This window comes from Epinephelus fuscoguttatus, linkage group LG19, assembly GCF_011397635.1.
Source record: "Epinephelus fuscoguttatus linkage group LG19, E.fuscoguttatus.final_Chr_v1".
NCBI classification, from domain to species: Eukaryota; Metazoa; Chordata; class Actinopteri; order Perciformes; family Serranidae; genus Epinephelus; species Epinephelus fuscoguttatus.
The window spans coordinates 23085900-23100552 of record NC_064770.1 but is presented as its reverse complement, the minus strand read 5'-3'; the positions used below and the strand labels follow the sequence as shown (position 1 = coordinate 23100552).

Sequence of the window (14653 nt, the reverse complement as noted above, 5' to 3'; positions counted from 1 at the left end):
GCAAGTACCAGTGTCTCTTTTTTTCCACCAAGTGACACTTCACACCTTTGTTGAGTCTATTTGCAAGGCTTACAAGCACTACATGGGAAAATATTTATATTATAACCCTTAAAAAACATACCTTTTTTGACCTTTGAGAGGCTACCTGTATTGAAAAAATACAAAAATATATTTCAAATGATGCCACAGCTTGTCATGGAGACGGATTATCCAGGGTGGCGCTGAACTTATCCTTCATCCTCCGTCCAGTTCCGGCCCGACCTCAAAGCTAGGACTATACAAGCCAGGAAGTCTTCGATAGTTAAAGCACCTTCCTCAACCTCAAGAAAAGATTGAAGAGGTGTTGGAATACTGTTGCAGGCTGCTAAGTACGCCCTTGGATCGATGTTGCCTGGCCCACAAGCTTTGTTTATTCAAAGCCTGGAGGGCTGGGAGAGGGGGCCTTCACCAAACTACTTCCTATGTCCTCTCCCTACCCATCGTCACTCCGTTTCCATGTTTACACTTCAGGTCTGCCACATTAAGCGACATCTAAAACCAACTAGCGGGGAGCGTAAGTGGGTTATGAAACCATGTGCAACGCTGTATTGAGTTCGTCGCGGAAGACACTCCATACAAAAAAGTTCTGTACGACCACCTTAACAAACACAAGCCTCTCAAACTACGATATACACTTAATATTGTCATACAGGAGCTCAGATTTATAGAGGGAGCTCGGAGTAGAGCCGCTGCTCCTTTGCATCCAAAGGGGTCAGTTGAGGTAGTTCGGGCATCTGAGCAGGATCCCTCCTGGGCACCTCCTTTTGGGGGTGTTCCAGGCACGTCCCACTGATAGGAGGCCCCAGGGCAGACCCAGAACACACTGGAGGGATTAGATATCTCATCTGGCCTGGGAACGCCTTGGGGTCGGTCCCCCAATTGTTTGGTCAGGTAGAAGGGGGGTCTGAGGACATGCTTTTCCCCCATTTACAGCAGCTATATACGCTATCTATATTTCAAGCCATTCGAGATAATGGGATGCCTAAACAAGACATCGTCGGCATAAAGTGAGATTTTATGCCGACACTTAAACCACTTACAGTTTAATCCTGCCTTGCAGCCTGAGCTAAAGTTTTCACTGCAAGGGCACAAAGGGCGGGGCTAAGAGGGCAGCCTTGACACATTGAGGGGTGGATGTGGAAACTGTTTGATCTTTAATTATTTGTGATGACTGAAGCCAAGGATTTGTTATTAACATCTAATGAGCTGTCCAATCAGATGAGATGCCAGGAGTTCCACATCATGCCGAGTCTATGGTGGAGGGTGCTTGGCACAAAAGCCTGTGGCTGCCTCACTCCTGTAACCTATTCTATTATGCTTTGAGTCTCCACCAAACAAGTTCTTCTCCTTTTGTTGTCAGGTCTGGCTCACCTGTGAGTCAGCGGAGTCCAGGAGGGCGGGTGGGAAACCCAACCCTGTAACATCACATGCAGGGACATTTTAAGGACATGTTCGGAAGTGTAAACACCTTCTGTTAACTGCAGGGCTTAGTGAGAGCAGCGTCATCGACAGCCAGAGGAATGTCTGTTTTAGGGGACTTTATTTTCTTCCTTTTCTCCAATCCCACCACCTGGTTGGGGGTTGTTGTTCTCCTGCTCGTCCTCTATCTTGTTTCCAGCAGTGTCACCTCCCAGGAGATGCGGAAGGGGCCTCCGGGGCCAAGGCCTCTTCCCCTGCTTGGCAACCTGTTGCAGCTTGATCTCAGCAGACCCTACAAAACCCTCTTTCAGGTAAGTTAAGCACTCCTATGCTAAAATAAGCACATTTTGTAACAGCTACAAGGATTCATTTGAATGTCCGTATACTGTCTCTGACACATTTGACTACTTTTTAATTTTTCTAGCTTTCAAAGAAACATGGGTCGGTGTTTACAGTGTACCTTGGACCCAAAAAAGTGGTGGTCCTGGCAGGTTACAAGACAGTCAAAGAAGCTCTGGTCAGCTACGCAGAAGAGTTTGGAGACAGAGAAATTCTCCCGATTTTTTATGATACAAGTTTTGGTCACGGTAAGACCTACCTTTACTAAATCTTTTGATACACAGTTTGTTTGCATATCAGCACAAAATCATGACCAAGGCACCTGTGTAATATTGTGATTTTTACAAATATTACCAACGAAATAAAATATCTAAACAAGATGTAATCATGCTGAGGGCAACTGGCTCTCAAAAACTTTTTGCAACTATTCGCTCCATTTCTATGGAACCACATGGGTTCTGACTTATAACTGGAAAAGAATCAGTCACATCAGTAGACTTCTATATGTAATTAAATTACTCCAGCAAGTAGGTCTAACCATAGTAACGACCTAGCAACAGACCCTAGTCCCTGTTGAGTCCGCTAACCAACATAAGCTTAAAGGATAACTTTGGCATTTTCAACCTGGACCCTATTTCCCTGTTTAAACTGATCAAAGGGGCAGCTGTGAACAGCAATTTTTTAAACTGATCCAGTATTGAGAGAGCCGGCAGCAACCTGCAGCCACAGAATGAGCTGCAATTGAAGCACACATGGGGCAACTGAACATCGTCACTGTGGTTCTTTTTGACACAGAGTGGCTCAGATTGTTATTATAAGTGCCTGAAGTGTCACTTGATTTGTTACTGCCTCATTAAGTAGAAGTCTTTTTCTGAAACATCAGGAGATGTGTGTGTGAGAGATTTGGAGAGAGTATAATGACCAGAGTAGTTTGTAGAAAATGTATTTCAGTGCTGTCTAAAAGATTTTCAATATCATGAATGTTTATCTGCCTGATTGAAACGTGTCTCCAGCCTTTGAATTCTACCGCTGCCATTATTTGTGATGGAGTACATGCATGAAATGTGGACGAAGAGAGGAAAAAAAGGCAGTGGAGGTTTTTATTTCACTCTTTTTCATATTAAAACTATCCTCTTTACTGCAGTAACACCACAAATGTCCCAACTGTAGGAATATGAGACGATTATCTTATTAGACAAGACCATGTATCGGGGGTCATACAATAACTAACACTACCATTGTCATTCATAGCCAGTATCTCCTTGATGTATGGGAAGAACAAATGTAGGCACAAAATCTAATAAAAATATATTACAGGTTGCGTAGAGTCTTTAAAAAAAAGGTACATTTTAGGCCTCTGAGGGGCAAATGAGGAGAACTTGTTCAGACGCGTCTTCTGGGCAACAACAATAAACCAATGTCCAATTCATCCGGCTGATGAAAATAGGTAATCAGTCTATAGACTTGTTCTAATCAGTGCTGAATCAGTTGATATTGTGCACCTCCTAATGGTTTATTGATTGTTTTTGCTGTTTTCTAGCAATGCTTTCATGCGTAACCCTATGCAATGTGAACATAATAGCATTAGCCTACCTCCTCTCACCTGCAGCAGGTAAATCCACTCTTGGAACCAGTGACAGACTCAGGATGTTTGAAGGGCAGGGGCAAAAAGGAAAAAAGGGTACCTACTGCATGACATGGGGACAAGAGGGCAGCCAAAAGGGCACATCCACTCGTTTTCATTCAATAGGGCACATCGTCTTGTTTTGATCACTCAAGAGGGAAGCCAAAAGGGCACATCCTCTCGTTTATGTTAATCAAGAGGGCAGCCCTGACCTCCCCCTGAGTCCATCAGTGCTCGGAACAGCCCCACTGAGCACCAACTGGAATTTCAACAGTTGATTTCTACTTGAAAACTGGTTGATATTCAGCCTGAACATCTAAGACCTTTTTTCACTTTCTTTTCAACCAGCTAAAATGAGGTCACATCAACAACAAGTCAAAATTACAAGAAAATTTAATTTCAGATCTTTATGTAGAACATGATTTGCGTTTCCTGCTGTAATGCGCATGCACAATTAGTTTGCCGTTACAGCTTGGACAAGTTCAAGTGTACAGACATCTTGCGGCTCACCGGGACTGTCGGACCGAGGAAAAGGAGCTGACGAAATAAAGGCGACTCTTCACGCTACCTTCATACTTTGTAAGTGCCTGTGCTACTGTATTTCAATAAAGCAAAACAGAAATCAGCGTTATTAGTTTTATTTTATGCCTCTCACGATGCGGGCTAGGCTGCTGTTGTGCCAAGCTAGCTTGTTGTTAGCATGCTAGCTAATAGTTGTCATTTTCAATCAATCAATCAATCAATCAATTTTATTTATAAAGCCCAATATCACAAATCACAATTTGCCTCACAGGGCTTTACAGCATACGACATCCCTCTGTCCTTATGACCCTCACAGCGGATAAGGAAAAACTCCCCAAAAAACCCTTTACTGGGGGAAAAAAACGGTAGAAACCTCAGGAAGAGCAACTGAGGAGGGATCCCTCTTCCAGGACGGACAGACGTGCAATAGATGTCGTACAGAACAGATCTACAATTTTGGAGCCTAAGAAATCACATCCATATTTCTCAGTTGAAATGCAAAATTGTAAGTCCTGGTGGTATATGGTCTAAACATAACAGGCCAATTCACGTCTTCAAATAGTCGGTGAAAAAACTTTCACTTTTGCACCATTTCTGAATACCTTCTAAACCTCACAATGCTGACTGTAACGTTAATAAAAAACTGTAAACGTGGTATGTGTATAGCAGCATACAGGTTATATACTTAGTCATATTCACACATTAATAACTTCCACTTAAAAGATAAAGAAGACCATATGACATATACTACAATACATTTGTATTTATTAAGCAACAATTCATGAAAAATGCTTTTTAAATACAATGAAATAGACAAATACATAATTGATGCAGGGTCCCTCTGGTTTGTCCCTCTGGCTGTAGGAAGAAGTTTGATATGGTGGAAACCTGTAATGAAAGAAATGGTATTGTTGTAATAAAGACTGTGTTATAAACAAATATATTTTTACTGAGGCAAGGGCGAATGTCCATCATGGGTTTGATATCTTTGAGCATAACTGTAATTTCTGTAATTGCAGTATGAAATACACGACTAAGGATAAACCATATTACATTTCACAGTACTATTCTCTAAATTGTTTGTATGTTGTATGACAAACATTTGTTTCCACATCACTTTGCTGTAATATTATTTACTCCCTCTCATGTCCAGTCCCCCCTGACAGCTACAGCTACAAGCTAGCATGCTAACACCAAGCTAGCTTGGCACGACGGCAGCATAGCACGCATCGTGAGCGGCATAAAATAAAACAAAATCAAAATAATGCTAATTTCTAATTTGCTTTATTGAAATACAGTAGCACAGGTACTTATTAGTATGTATATGAAGACTCATGTTTATTTTGCCAGCTCCTTCCCTTTGGTCCAAGAGTCCGGTGAGCCCATAGGTGAGCCGCAAAATGTCTGTACATTTGAACTAGTCCAAGCTTGCGCATGTGCATTACAGCAGTAATCACAAATTGTGTTATTTTACATGAATGATGAAGAATTTACAGATCACTGGGAATAACCAGTTTTTAGGTGGCTTTTTGCCAATCAGCTTTTCAGGTCATTTAAATAAAGAAAAAAATATGTTTCAGATATAATAGTTTAAAGAAATGTTGCTTCCAGTATGTGCATATTTACATATAATGCTATCTAGTATTTTCAGGATTGTTTTTTTGTAGATATTAGCCCATATAAATGAATACATATAGAGCATGTGTGTGTCCAGTATGTACGAAAGCAAAAGCAGCAGCAGCCTCATCTTCCTCCAACCATTGAATAAATTCCACCGTATAGACCAAAATTAACAAGAAATCCATCCATTTTCCTTTTGGTTATGTTATGGCATAATTTAACTTAGCAAATCTGAGTACAGTATCAAATATATACAGGACTTGTGCAGGTTAAATTTAACTTGAATGTCACGTTTATTAACAGGAATTCTGTTTGCAAATGGAGAATCATGGAAAGAGATGAGACGCTTTGCCCTCACCACCCTGAGAGACTTTGGGATGGGCAAACGAATGGCTGAACATAAAATCCTGGAGGAATGCCACCATCTGATCCAAATGTTCGAAAAGCATAAAGGTATGTGGTGTTTAAGTGACAACACACGACAGGACATTCTGATTTTTGTAGCCAGCGTACGTCACTTGTTTATTAGTACAAAACTGTATTTGTCATTGTGTACTTTAGTCCTAATGATTTTGTTATTTCTCACTGCCTGTTTACAGGGAAACCATTTAATACAGCATGCCTGGTGAATTATGCAACATCCAATATCATTTGCAATATTGTGTATGGAAGCAGGTTTGAATATGATGATCCTCAATTCACAAACATGGTGACACGAGCCAACGAGAACATACGTGTTGTGGGCTCTGCAGAAATCCAGGTGGGCTTCGTATAAAATTGCTGCTGTTTAAAGATTACACACAATCTGTAGTAACTGACAAATTATCTATGACAAAATTAAGTAGCAGTGTCTAAGATTTTGGGGGATTTAGTGGTATCTAGTGGTGAGGATTGCAGATTGTAACCAGTTGAAACTTCTCCCAGTTAAGCCCCGTTTCCACCAAACACTTTCAATATGGTACCTTTAGAACCAAAGGTAACCCTTCAGACATGGAACCCAGACCCTAGAGTTTCCACCATAAACAGTACTCTTAAATATGGGCGGGGTTGTTGTCACTCACTGCTCTGTCCAGCACTCACTGTATTTCCTCATTACTGGTGACACACATGGAAGTCTGCACCTACTTTCCCACCCACAGAACGAGGCTGCACGCCAACAGAACAAATATGTATAATATAATATATATATATATTAATATATATTTCTAAATGACTGAAAATCCACACATTACTAAAAGTGTATGTCATCCAAGGGAGACAATGAAAACTAGTTGTCATCCTGAAATTTAAGGTGTGTTGATGGATTTACATCGTCAGCTCATGCATTGAGTAACATTACAAGTAGACTTTCCACCTTAAAAGTCTCCGGCAGTCGGGCCAGTGAATTAAGTTATTTTTTCTCAGACTCCAGCTGCTGCGAGAGGCAGCAAAACATCCTTTCATTTTATAGTTACAGTCTAATAAAACTCTCCACGGTATGAACAGTGGTTCCATGAGCCTCAAAACCAGCCACAACTCAGCCCTGAGCAGAGTGACCGTCCTCTATTGACCAATCAACGGACTGCAGTGTTCACAGCTCCACCTTTTAGTACCAGATCTGTGTGCTAGGTACCCCAACAGAGGGGGGACCAAAAATGGGGACGGTAAAGAACGGTTCCATTGGTACCATCCACAACTTTTCACAATGGAAACAGAAAAAAGCATACAGAACTGATTGCACCAAACTGACTGTTTTATTGCAGCTTTACAACATGTTTCCCAGGCTGGTCAGTTGGGTAAAAAGCCGACAGCTGGTATTAAAAAATACTGAGACAACTGTAAGAGAAGTCAACGATTTATTAAAGAGTCTGAAAGAGACACTGAACCCTCACATCTGCAGGGGACTTGTGGACTGTTTTCTGATACGGAAGCAGAAAGAAGAGGTGAGACGACATCCTTTGTGTTTTTCATTTGACAGAAAGAAGAATAAAGTAAAAAATTTTAATGATACATGGGTGTTCTTTCTGTCAGGACTCCTCTGTTACAAACACTCACTACCATGAGAAGAACATGTTGTATACAGTGACTAACCTGTTTGCTGCTGGTACTGATACCACAGCGACGACACTGAGATGGGCTCTGCTGCTTATGGCTAAATATCCACATATACAAGGTAAGGAGGACGGAGATGAGGCTTGTGGATCTTTCCTGTCAGCAATAGCAGTTTAACAAAATATGAAGCTGTGCAGACATTGAGCATGGTGATGGTGGTGATGGTGGTGATGGTGTCTTTTGTAACATTCTAAGTCTTTTTTTACTTTTTATTTCCACAAATTGTTTTTTTTTAGTGACTTTTCATACTCGTTCCAGGATATATAAGACTCAGTTTGTCTGGACTGCAATATATATAGTTTGTTTGAGTTTAAACAAAGCAGAAATGTACAGCTGGTTAATAATCACATAATTTGTCAATTAAAGGGAAACATTTCCAAAAAGACTGAGAGAAAGTCAGTGTAATATAAGGTCCATCCCAATATCCCTCCTCAACTCCTCTATCCTCGATCACTTGACCCAGAATTCAATTGACACCCACCATCTTGAAGGATGTCTCAATTAGTTAAATATACTCGGGGGAGTCAAGAAGTCGTGGAGAGAGGAGGCCTACAGAGGAGAGGGACGTGAGGATACACCAGTGCAGCCTTTGCAGAAGTCTTTTATCAACCGACACACCCCTCTGATTGGATATCAGTTATTGACTGGACAGTGCAGCACTGCAGCTGATCGGACTGATCTGATACATCACAGTATCACCGGAGTTTCAAACCAGAGGGAAGACAGATAAGAGCTTAAACTCAAGTGTATCACTCCCAAGTTTTATATCTCATTTGTTCTCCAATTCACCATCTAGTTAAAAATCCATATTTTGGGTTATTATTTCCTCTACAGCTTCCTTGAGGTTGACATTTGTTTTTTGGAGTGAAATGTCTCAACAACAGTTAGATTGTTATGAATCTTTGTGCACACATTCATTCCCCCCTCAGGATGAATTTTAATTATTTTGATGGTCCCTTAACTTTTGTCCAATACTGTAATTTATAACATTCCCCTCAGCCAAAAGTACAGCTTCACAGAGCTGCTAGCTTGGCTGTACACTCATGTTAAAATGTATCATTTTGTGTCTTCAGACCAGGTCCAGGAGGAGATGGACAGGGTGGTTGGAAGTCGTGTGGTCCAGGTGGACGACCGTAAAAATCTGCCCTACACTGACGCTGTCATCCATGAGACACAGAGACTGGCCAACATCGTCCCCATGTCCCTTCCTCACAAAACCAGCCGAGACGTCACCTTCCAGGGCTACTTTATCAGAGCAGTGAGGCGCTCAGATGTTTCAGCACTTTTCCACAAAGAACAATAATTCATGGAATGTTCATCCATCTCATTAAACTTGAAAAAGTGACTTTATATGATACACCTTGCTCTCCTCTTTTGGCTGCAGGGGACTACTGTGTTTCCTCTTCTTACTTCTGTTCTGTATGATGAGAGCGAATGGGAGACCCCACACACTTTCAACCCTTCTCACTTCCTGGATGCAGAGGGTAAATTTACCAGGAGAGATGCGTTCATGCCCTTTTCTGCAGGTACAACTTTGTCAAGTTCTTGTTGTTCAGGGTATACAGAGATATTTTCACAGCATGATTCACACATACTGCAAATCTCTTCATTCCTGCAGGTCGCAGGGCGTGTCTTGGGGAAAGTCTGGCTAAGATGGAGCTGTTCCTCTTTTTCACCTCCCTCCTTCAGCGCTTTCGTTTCACTCCTGCACCTGGAGTCACAGAGGATGAACTGGATCTGACACCAGCTGTGGGCTTCACCCTCGGCCCTTTACCTCATGAGCTGTGTGCCGTCAGTCGCCAGTGAGGAAGAGAGCTGGAGCATGGCACTATTACTGCCTTTACTCAGCCTCACACGGGGCCTAACATACTGAGCAGCCAGCAGATGTCTCCATCTGTAAGAATACCATGAGGAGACAGTTAACTTCAGTCACCTGAGACAGCACGTTACCTTGAATGACTCTGAGATATGAGATAATGAATGTTGTCATACACGTGGAAACACTGACATGCTTAAATATATGCCCTCTTCTGTGGAGGCTGTCATGTTGTTATCCGGTAGCCTAGAGCAGACAAATCAAACACTGGCTGCAGATCAAGAGACTCTATTTAACTAGAAAATATAGGGCTGGTTTCACAGACAAGGTTTAAGCCTAGTGCCAGACTAAAATGCACACTTTAACGTACAGGGACTTGCACAGATATATCTTAAAATACTTGTAGATTTAGCCGGTTGTGAATTAGACTAAATCGGTTGCAAGAGGGAGGATCAGATCTACTCTAGGACTGAATTTAAGTTTAAATTAATCCTCCAAGGAGACAGGTTCTGCTTAACAATGTTTGTGAGGGAGCATGGACTACTTGGTATATCTAAACAGAGCCAGACAAGCACTTGTTGATAGGACTAATCCACAGAATTACTTTGAGGATGATGCTTTCACATTGCAGCACTTCAGACGGATGAGATGCATATAAATGGAATGTATTTTTGCTTCGATGCTGTTACTTTATGGTGATTAAAATACACTCATGAATATCCAAATAAAACATTTCTTTTTTACACATTGTTCATTGTTGCTGGTATTCACAGTTGTCTCATTACTGTATCTTTTTTGGATCACAACTCTCTCCTCCAACTTCATTTCCAATTTAAGATGTAGAATTCTCATTTTCATTTCATGCTCTTCCTTCACACGTTTCACTTATGCTCATATTAAATCAGTTCTCTAGCTAACTTTTCATGCATGGTCATCTTTGTGGTCCCTGCTGAAAGGTGGTGGCAGCATCTTCATTAATGAATGGTATAACAGATGTGAAGGGGGGTACACACTGACTTGTTCATATTCCTTTTCTCTGGAAAAAAAAAAACACTCTTAAAAGCACAAATAAACTCGTATAGTCCTTAGAATAATAGATACCAAAGGAAATAGCCAATTCAGTTTCTTTAGTGTATTCACTATTTGTGCTTAGGTGTTCATCTGAACTGTCCAGAGGTTGCTGGTACTTTTTCAGAGGCCTACCACCAGTTGTAAATCGCTGTCTTCTCATGTCTGGAACAGCAGGTAGTGGCCTCCATCCATCAGCCCCCTCTCCAGGATCTGGGGGCGACTGAGGAAGGGGAACCCCTGCAATTTCATTTAACTTTTAATTTACTGAACTGAACTTAAAGAGGAAGACACAGTACTCCTGCAGTTTCATTTAACTTTAAATTTACTGAACTGATCTTAAAGAGGAAGACACGATACTCTTTCCTGTATTATTTATCTTGAATATTTTAAATTTTAGTACTACTTATTTTTGTATATATTTTATATTTCTATATACTGTTTGATTACTTGCTGCTATCACAAAAGAATTATTATAGTGTTGTCCCTGCCATGTCTTTTACTTGTTTTGTACCTGCATCACCTAAAAAACAAGTAAAGAAGTGCTACCAAAGACGCTTGGGAGTGTGTGGAATAGGCTATATGATGACAATAACCGATAAATGATCACGCCCAGAGCCGCCAATGTTAACAACATTTTGTAGAGAGGGGTATAAGTGCTGTCCCATTCCTATTTGTAGCATCCGGAGCCCTTTCAGACTCTCACACTCAGTCACTTACAGTTGACGTCAGTTAAGTCAGTGAGGGTTCAGGGCTTGAGTCTTTAGGGACCGGATTGGAATTGGGCCGTAGTTTCACCCATAGACATATGTACATAGACGCCACATCGACTGCCTGAGCGCGTCCTCGCCGGCCGCCATCTTGGATGGGTCTCGCTTCACCTCCACAGTGCATTCACTTCTATTGAGGAAGGAGCTGTATGCACAAGTAAAATAGAATAACTCACTGAATTTTCAACTGATTTTCACGCGGTTTGGTTTGTTACAAACGGCACACATGTAGTTATGATACAGGATGCTTTCGTACATTAAAAATGCGGGATTTCATGCTTTAATACTTTCTGCAGATAGCAACAGCATGTTATTTAGGTCACAACACAGTTATTTTATTCACCTCAACCCCAGAGTGGGATGGATATATATATATATATACTGCTTTAACACAATATACACAATACAAAACATAGTACAGCATATTAATAAATTTATTAATATATTTTAATAAAGAAAAAGCTCTATTGTTGATTGAGTTTATTTCTCACACACACCCACTCTCTTTTATACCCACAGCCATCAGACTTAATAATTCTTTGTTAAATAGATGATCTTACAGACTTCTTTGAAATTTTCTTTTCGGGGATTAGTAAAGTTATTCTTATTACACTGACTGCTGTGATCCATCAAAAGTAGTAAAACATTTTCAGTATTTACATAAACACTGAAATTAATTTTGGTATTGGTATTATAACTATGAAAATAGGACTGTGGTCAAGATAATTTGAAAAAGATACAGAAGGATGAGCAGCAGGGGATATTTGCAGCACAGGTGGAAAAGTGAATATGTGCACAAAGGTGTGCTAGGCAAGGCAAGGCAAGGCAAGGCAAGTTTATTTGTATAGCACAATTCAACACAAGGTAATTCAAAGTGCTTTACAGAGACATTAAAAGCAACAAGACACAATTTAAAACAATAAAAACAGTCGATTGAAAAGGGAAATAGAAATTGAAAATGATAGTGATAATAATAAAATACAGTAACATAAAATAAAAACAGGCTCAATACATTGAACCGTCAGGATAAGAAAAGAAGTAAAATAATAAAAGGCATAAATCAGCAGTGTGTAGTTAAAAAGTATGGGCAATAGAATACAGCAGGTAAGTATTTAATCTAAGAGTACGCTTTAGTAAACAATAGTATTTTTAGCCCTTGTTTTGAGCAAACCTCAGATCTACATATTATGCTATACATAATATGCTATACTGTGTTTTGTATTGTGTATATGGTGTTTATACAGTATGTTTATATAGTATATAAATACTGTATATATATATATATATATATATATATATATATATATACAGTACAGGCCAAAAGTTTGGACACACCTTCTCATTCAATGCGTTTTCTTTATTTTCATGACTATTTACATTGTAGATTCTCACTGAAGGCATCAAAACTATGAATGAACACATGTGGAGTTATGTACTTAACAGAAAAAGGTGAAATAACTGAAAACATGTTTTATATTCTAGTTTCTTCAAAATAGCCACCCTTTGCTCTGATTACTGCTTTGCACACTCTTGGCATTCTCTCCATGAGCTTCAAGAGGTAGTCACCTGAAATGGTTTCCACTTCACAGGTGTGCCTTATCAGGGTTAATTAGTGGAATTTCTTGCTTTATCAATGGGGTTGGGACCATCAGTTGTGTTGTGCAGAAGTCAGGTTAATACACAGCCGACAGCCCTATTGGACAACTGTTAAAATTCATATTATGGCAAGAACCAATCAGCTAACTAAAGAAAAACGAGTGGCCATCATTACTTTAAGAAATGAAGGTCAGTAAGTCCGGAAAATTGCAAAAACTTTAAATGTGTTCCCAAGTGGAGTCGCAAAAACCATCAAGCGCTACAACGAAACTGGCACACATGAGGACCGACCCAGGAAAGGAAGACCAAGAGTCACCTCTGCTTCTGAGGATAAGTTCATCCGAGTCACCAGCCTCAGAAATTGCAAGTTAACAGCAGCTCAGATCAGAGACCAGATGAATGCCACACAGAGTTCTAGCAGCAGACCCATCTCTAGAACAACTGTTAAGAGGAGACTGCGCGAATCAGGCCTTCATGGTCAAATAGCTGCTAGGAAACCACTGCTAAGGAGAGGCAACAAGCAGAAGAGATTTGTTTGGGCCAAGAAACACAAGGAATGGACATTAGACCAGTGAAAATCTGTGCTTTGGTCTGATGAGTCCAAATTCGAGATCTTTGGTTCGAACCGCCGTGTCTTTGTGAGACGCAGAAAAGGTGAACGGATGGATTCCACATGCCTGGTTCCCACTGTGAAGCATGGAGGAGGAGGTGTGATGGTGTGGGGGTGTTTTGCTGGTAACACTGTTGGGGATTTATTCAAAATTGAAGGCACACTGAACCAGCATGGCTACCACAGCATCCTGCAGCGACATGCCATCCCATCCGGTTTGCGTTTAGTTGGACGATCATTTATTTTTCAACAGGACAATGACCCCAAACACACCTCCAGGCTGTGTAAGGGCTATTTGACCAAGAAGGAGAGTGATGGAGTGCTGCAGCAGATGACCTGGCCTCCACAGTCACCGGACCTGAACCCAATCGAGATGGTTTGGGGTGAGCTGCACCGCAGAGTGAAGGCAAAGGGGCCAACAAGTGCTAAACACCTCTGGGAACTCCTTCAAGACTGTTGGAAAACCATTTCAGGTGACTACCTCTTGAAGCTCATGGAGAGAATGCCAAGAGTGTGCAAAGCAGTAATCAGAGCAAAGGGTGGCTATTTTGAAGAAACTAGAATATAAAACATGTTTTCAGTTATTTCACCTTTTTCTGTTAAGTGCATAACTCCACATGTGTTCATTCATAGTTTTGATGCCTTCAGTGAGAATCTACAATGTAAATAGTCATGAAAATAAAGAAAACGCATTGAATGAGAAGGTGTGTCCAAACTTTTGGCCTGTACTGTATATATATATATATATATATATCCCACTCTGAGGTTGAGGTGAATAAAAGCACTGTGTTGTGACCTAAATAACATGCTGTTGCTATCTGCAGAAAGTATTAAAGCATGAAATCCCGCATTTTTAATGTACGAAAGCATCCTGTATCATAACTACATGTGTGCCGTTTGTAACAAACCAAACCGCGTGAAAATCAGTTGAAAATTCAGTGAGTTATTCTATTTTACTTGTGCATACAGCTCCTTCCTCAATAGAAGTGAATGCACTGTGGAGGCGAAGAGAGACCCATCCAAGATGGCGGCCAGCAAGGACGTCGGCTCTGATAGGCGGCGGCAGTCAATGCGGCGTCTATGTATATATGTCTATGGGTTTCACGTTTTCACCACGGTCGACCTACGTCACTGACATC

General features: G+C 40.8%; 1 protein-coding gene across 1 annotated transcript; it reads left to right on the top strand.

The window, feature by feature from the left end:
- The first annotated feature begins 1388 nt into the window (after positions 1-1388).
- On the top strand, positions 1389-10220 carry LOC125879009 (cytochrome P450 2K1-like). Its single transcript, XM_049560583.1, has 9 exons — positions 1389-1769; positions 1883-2045; positions 5867-6016; positions 6163-6323; positions 7306-7485; positions 7574-7715; positions 8728-8912; positions 9039-9180; positions 9273-10220. Exons 1-9 carry the CDS (start codon positions 1560-1562, stop codon positions 9458-9460), a joined length of 1521 nt encoding a protein of 506 aa, XP_049416540.1. The 5' UTR covers positions 1389-1559; the 3' UTR covers positions 9461-10220.
- The last annotated feature ends 4433 nt before the right edge of the window (positions 10221-14653 follow it).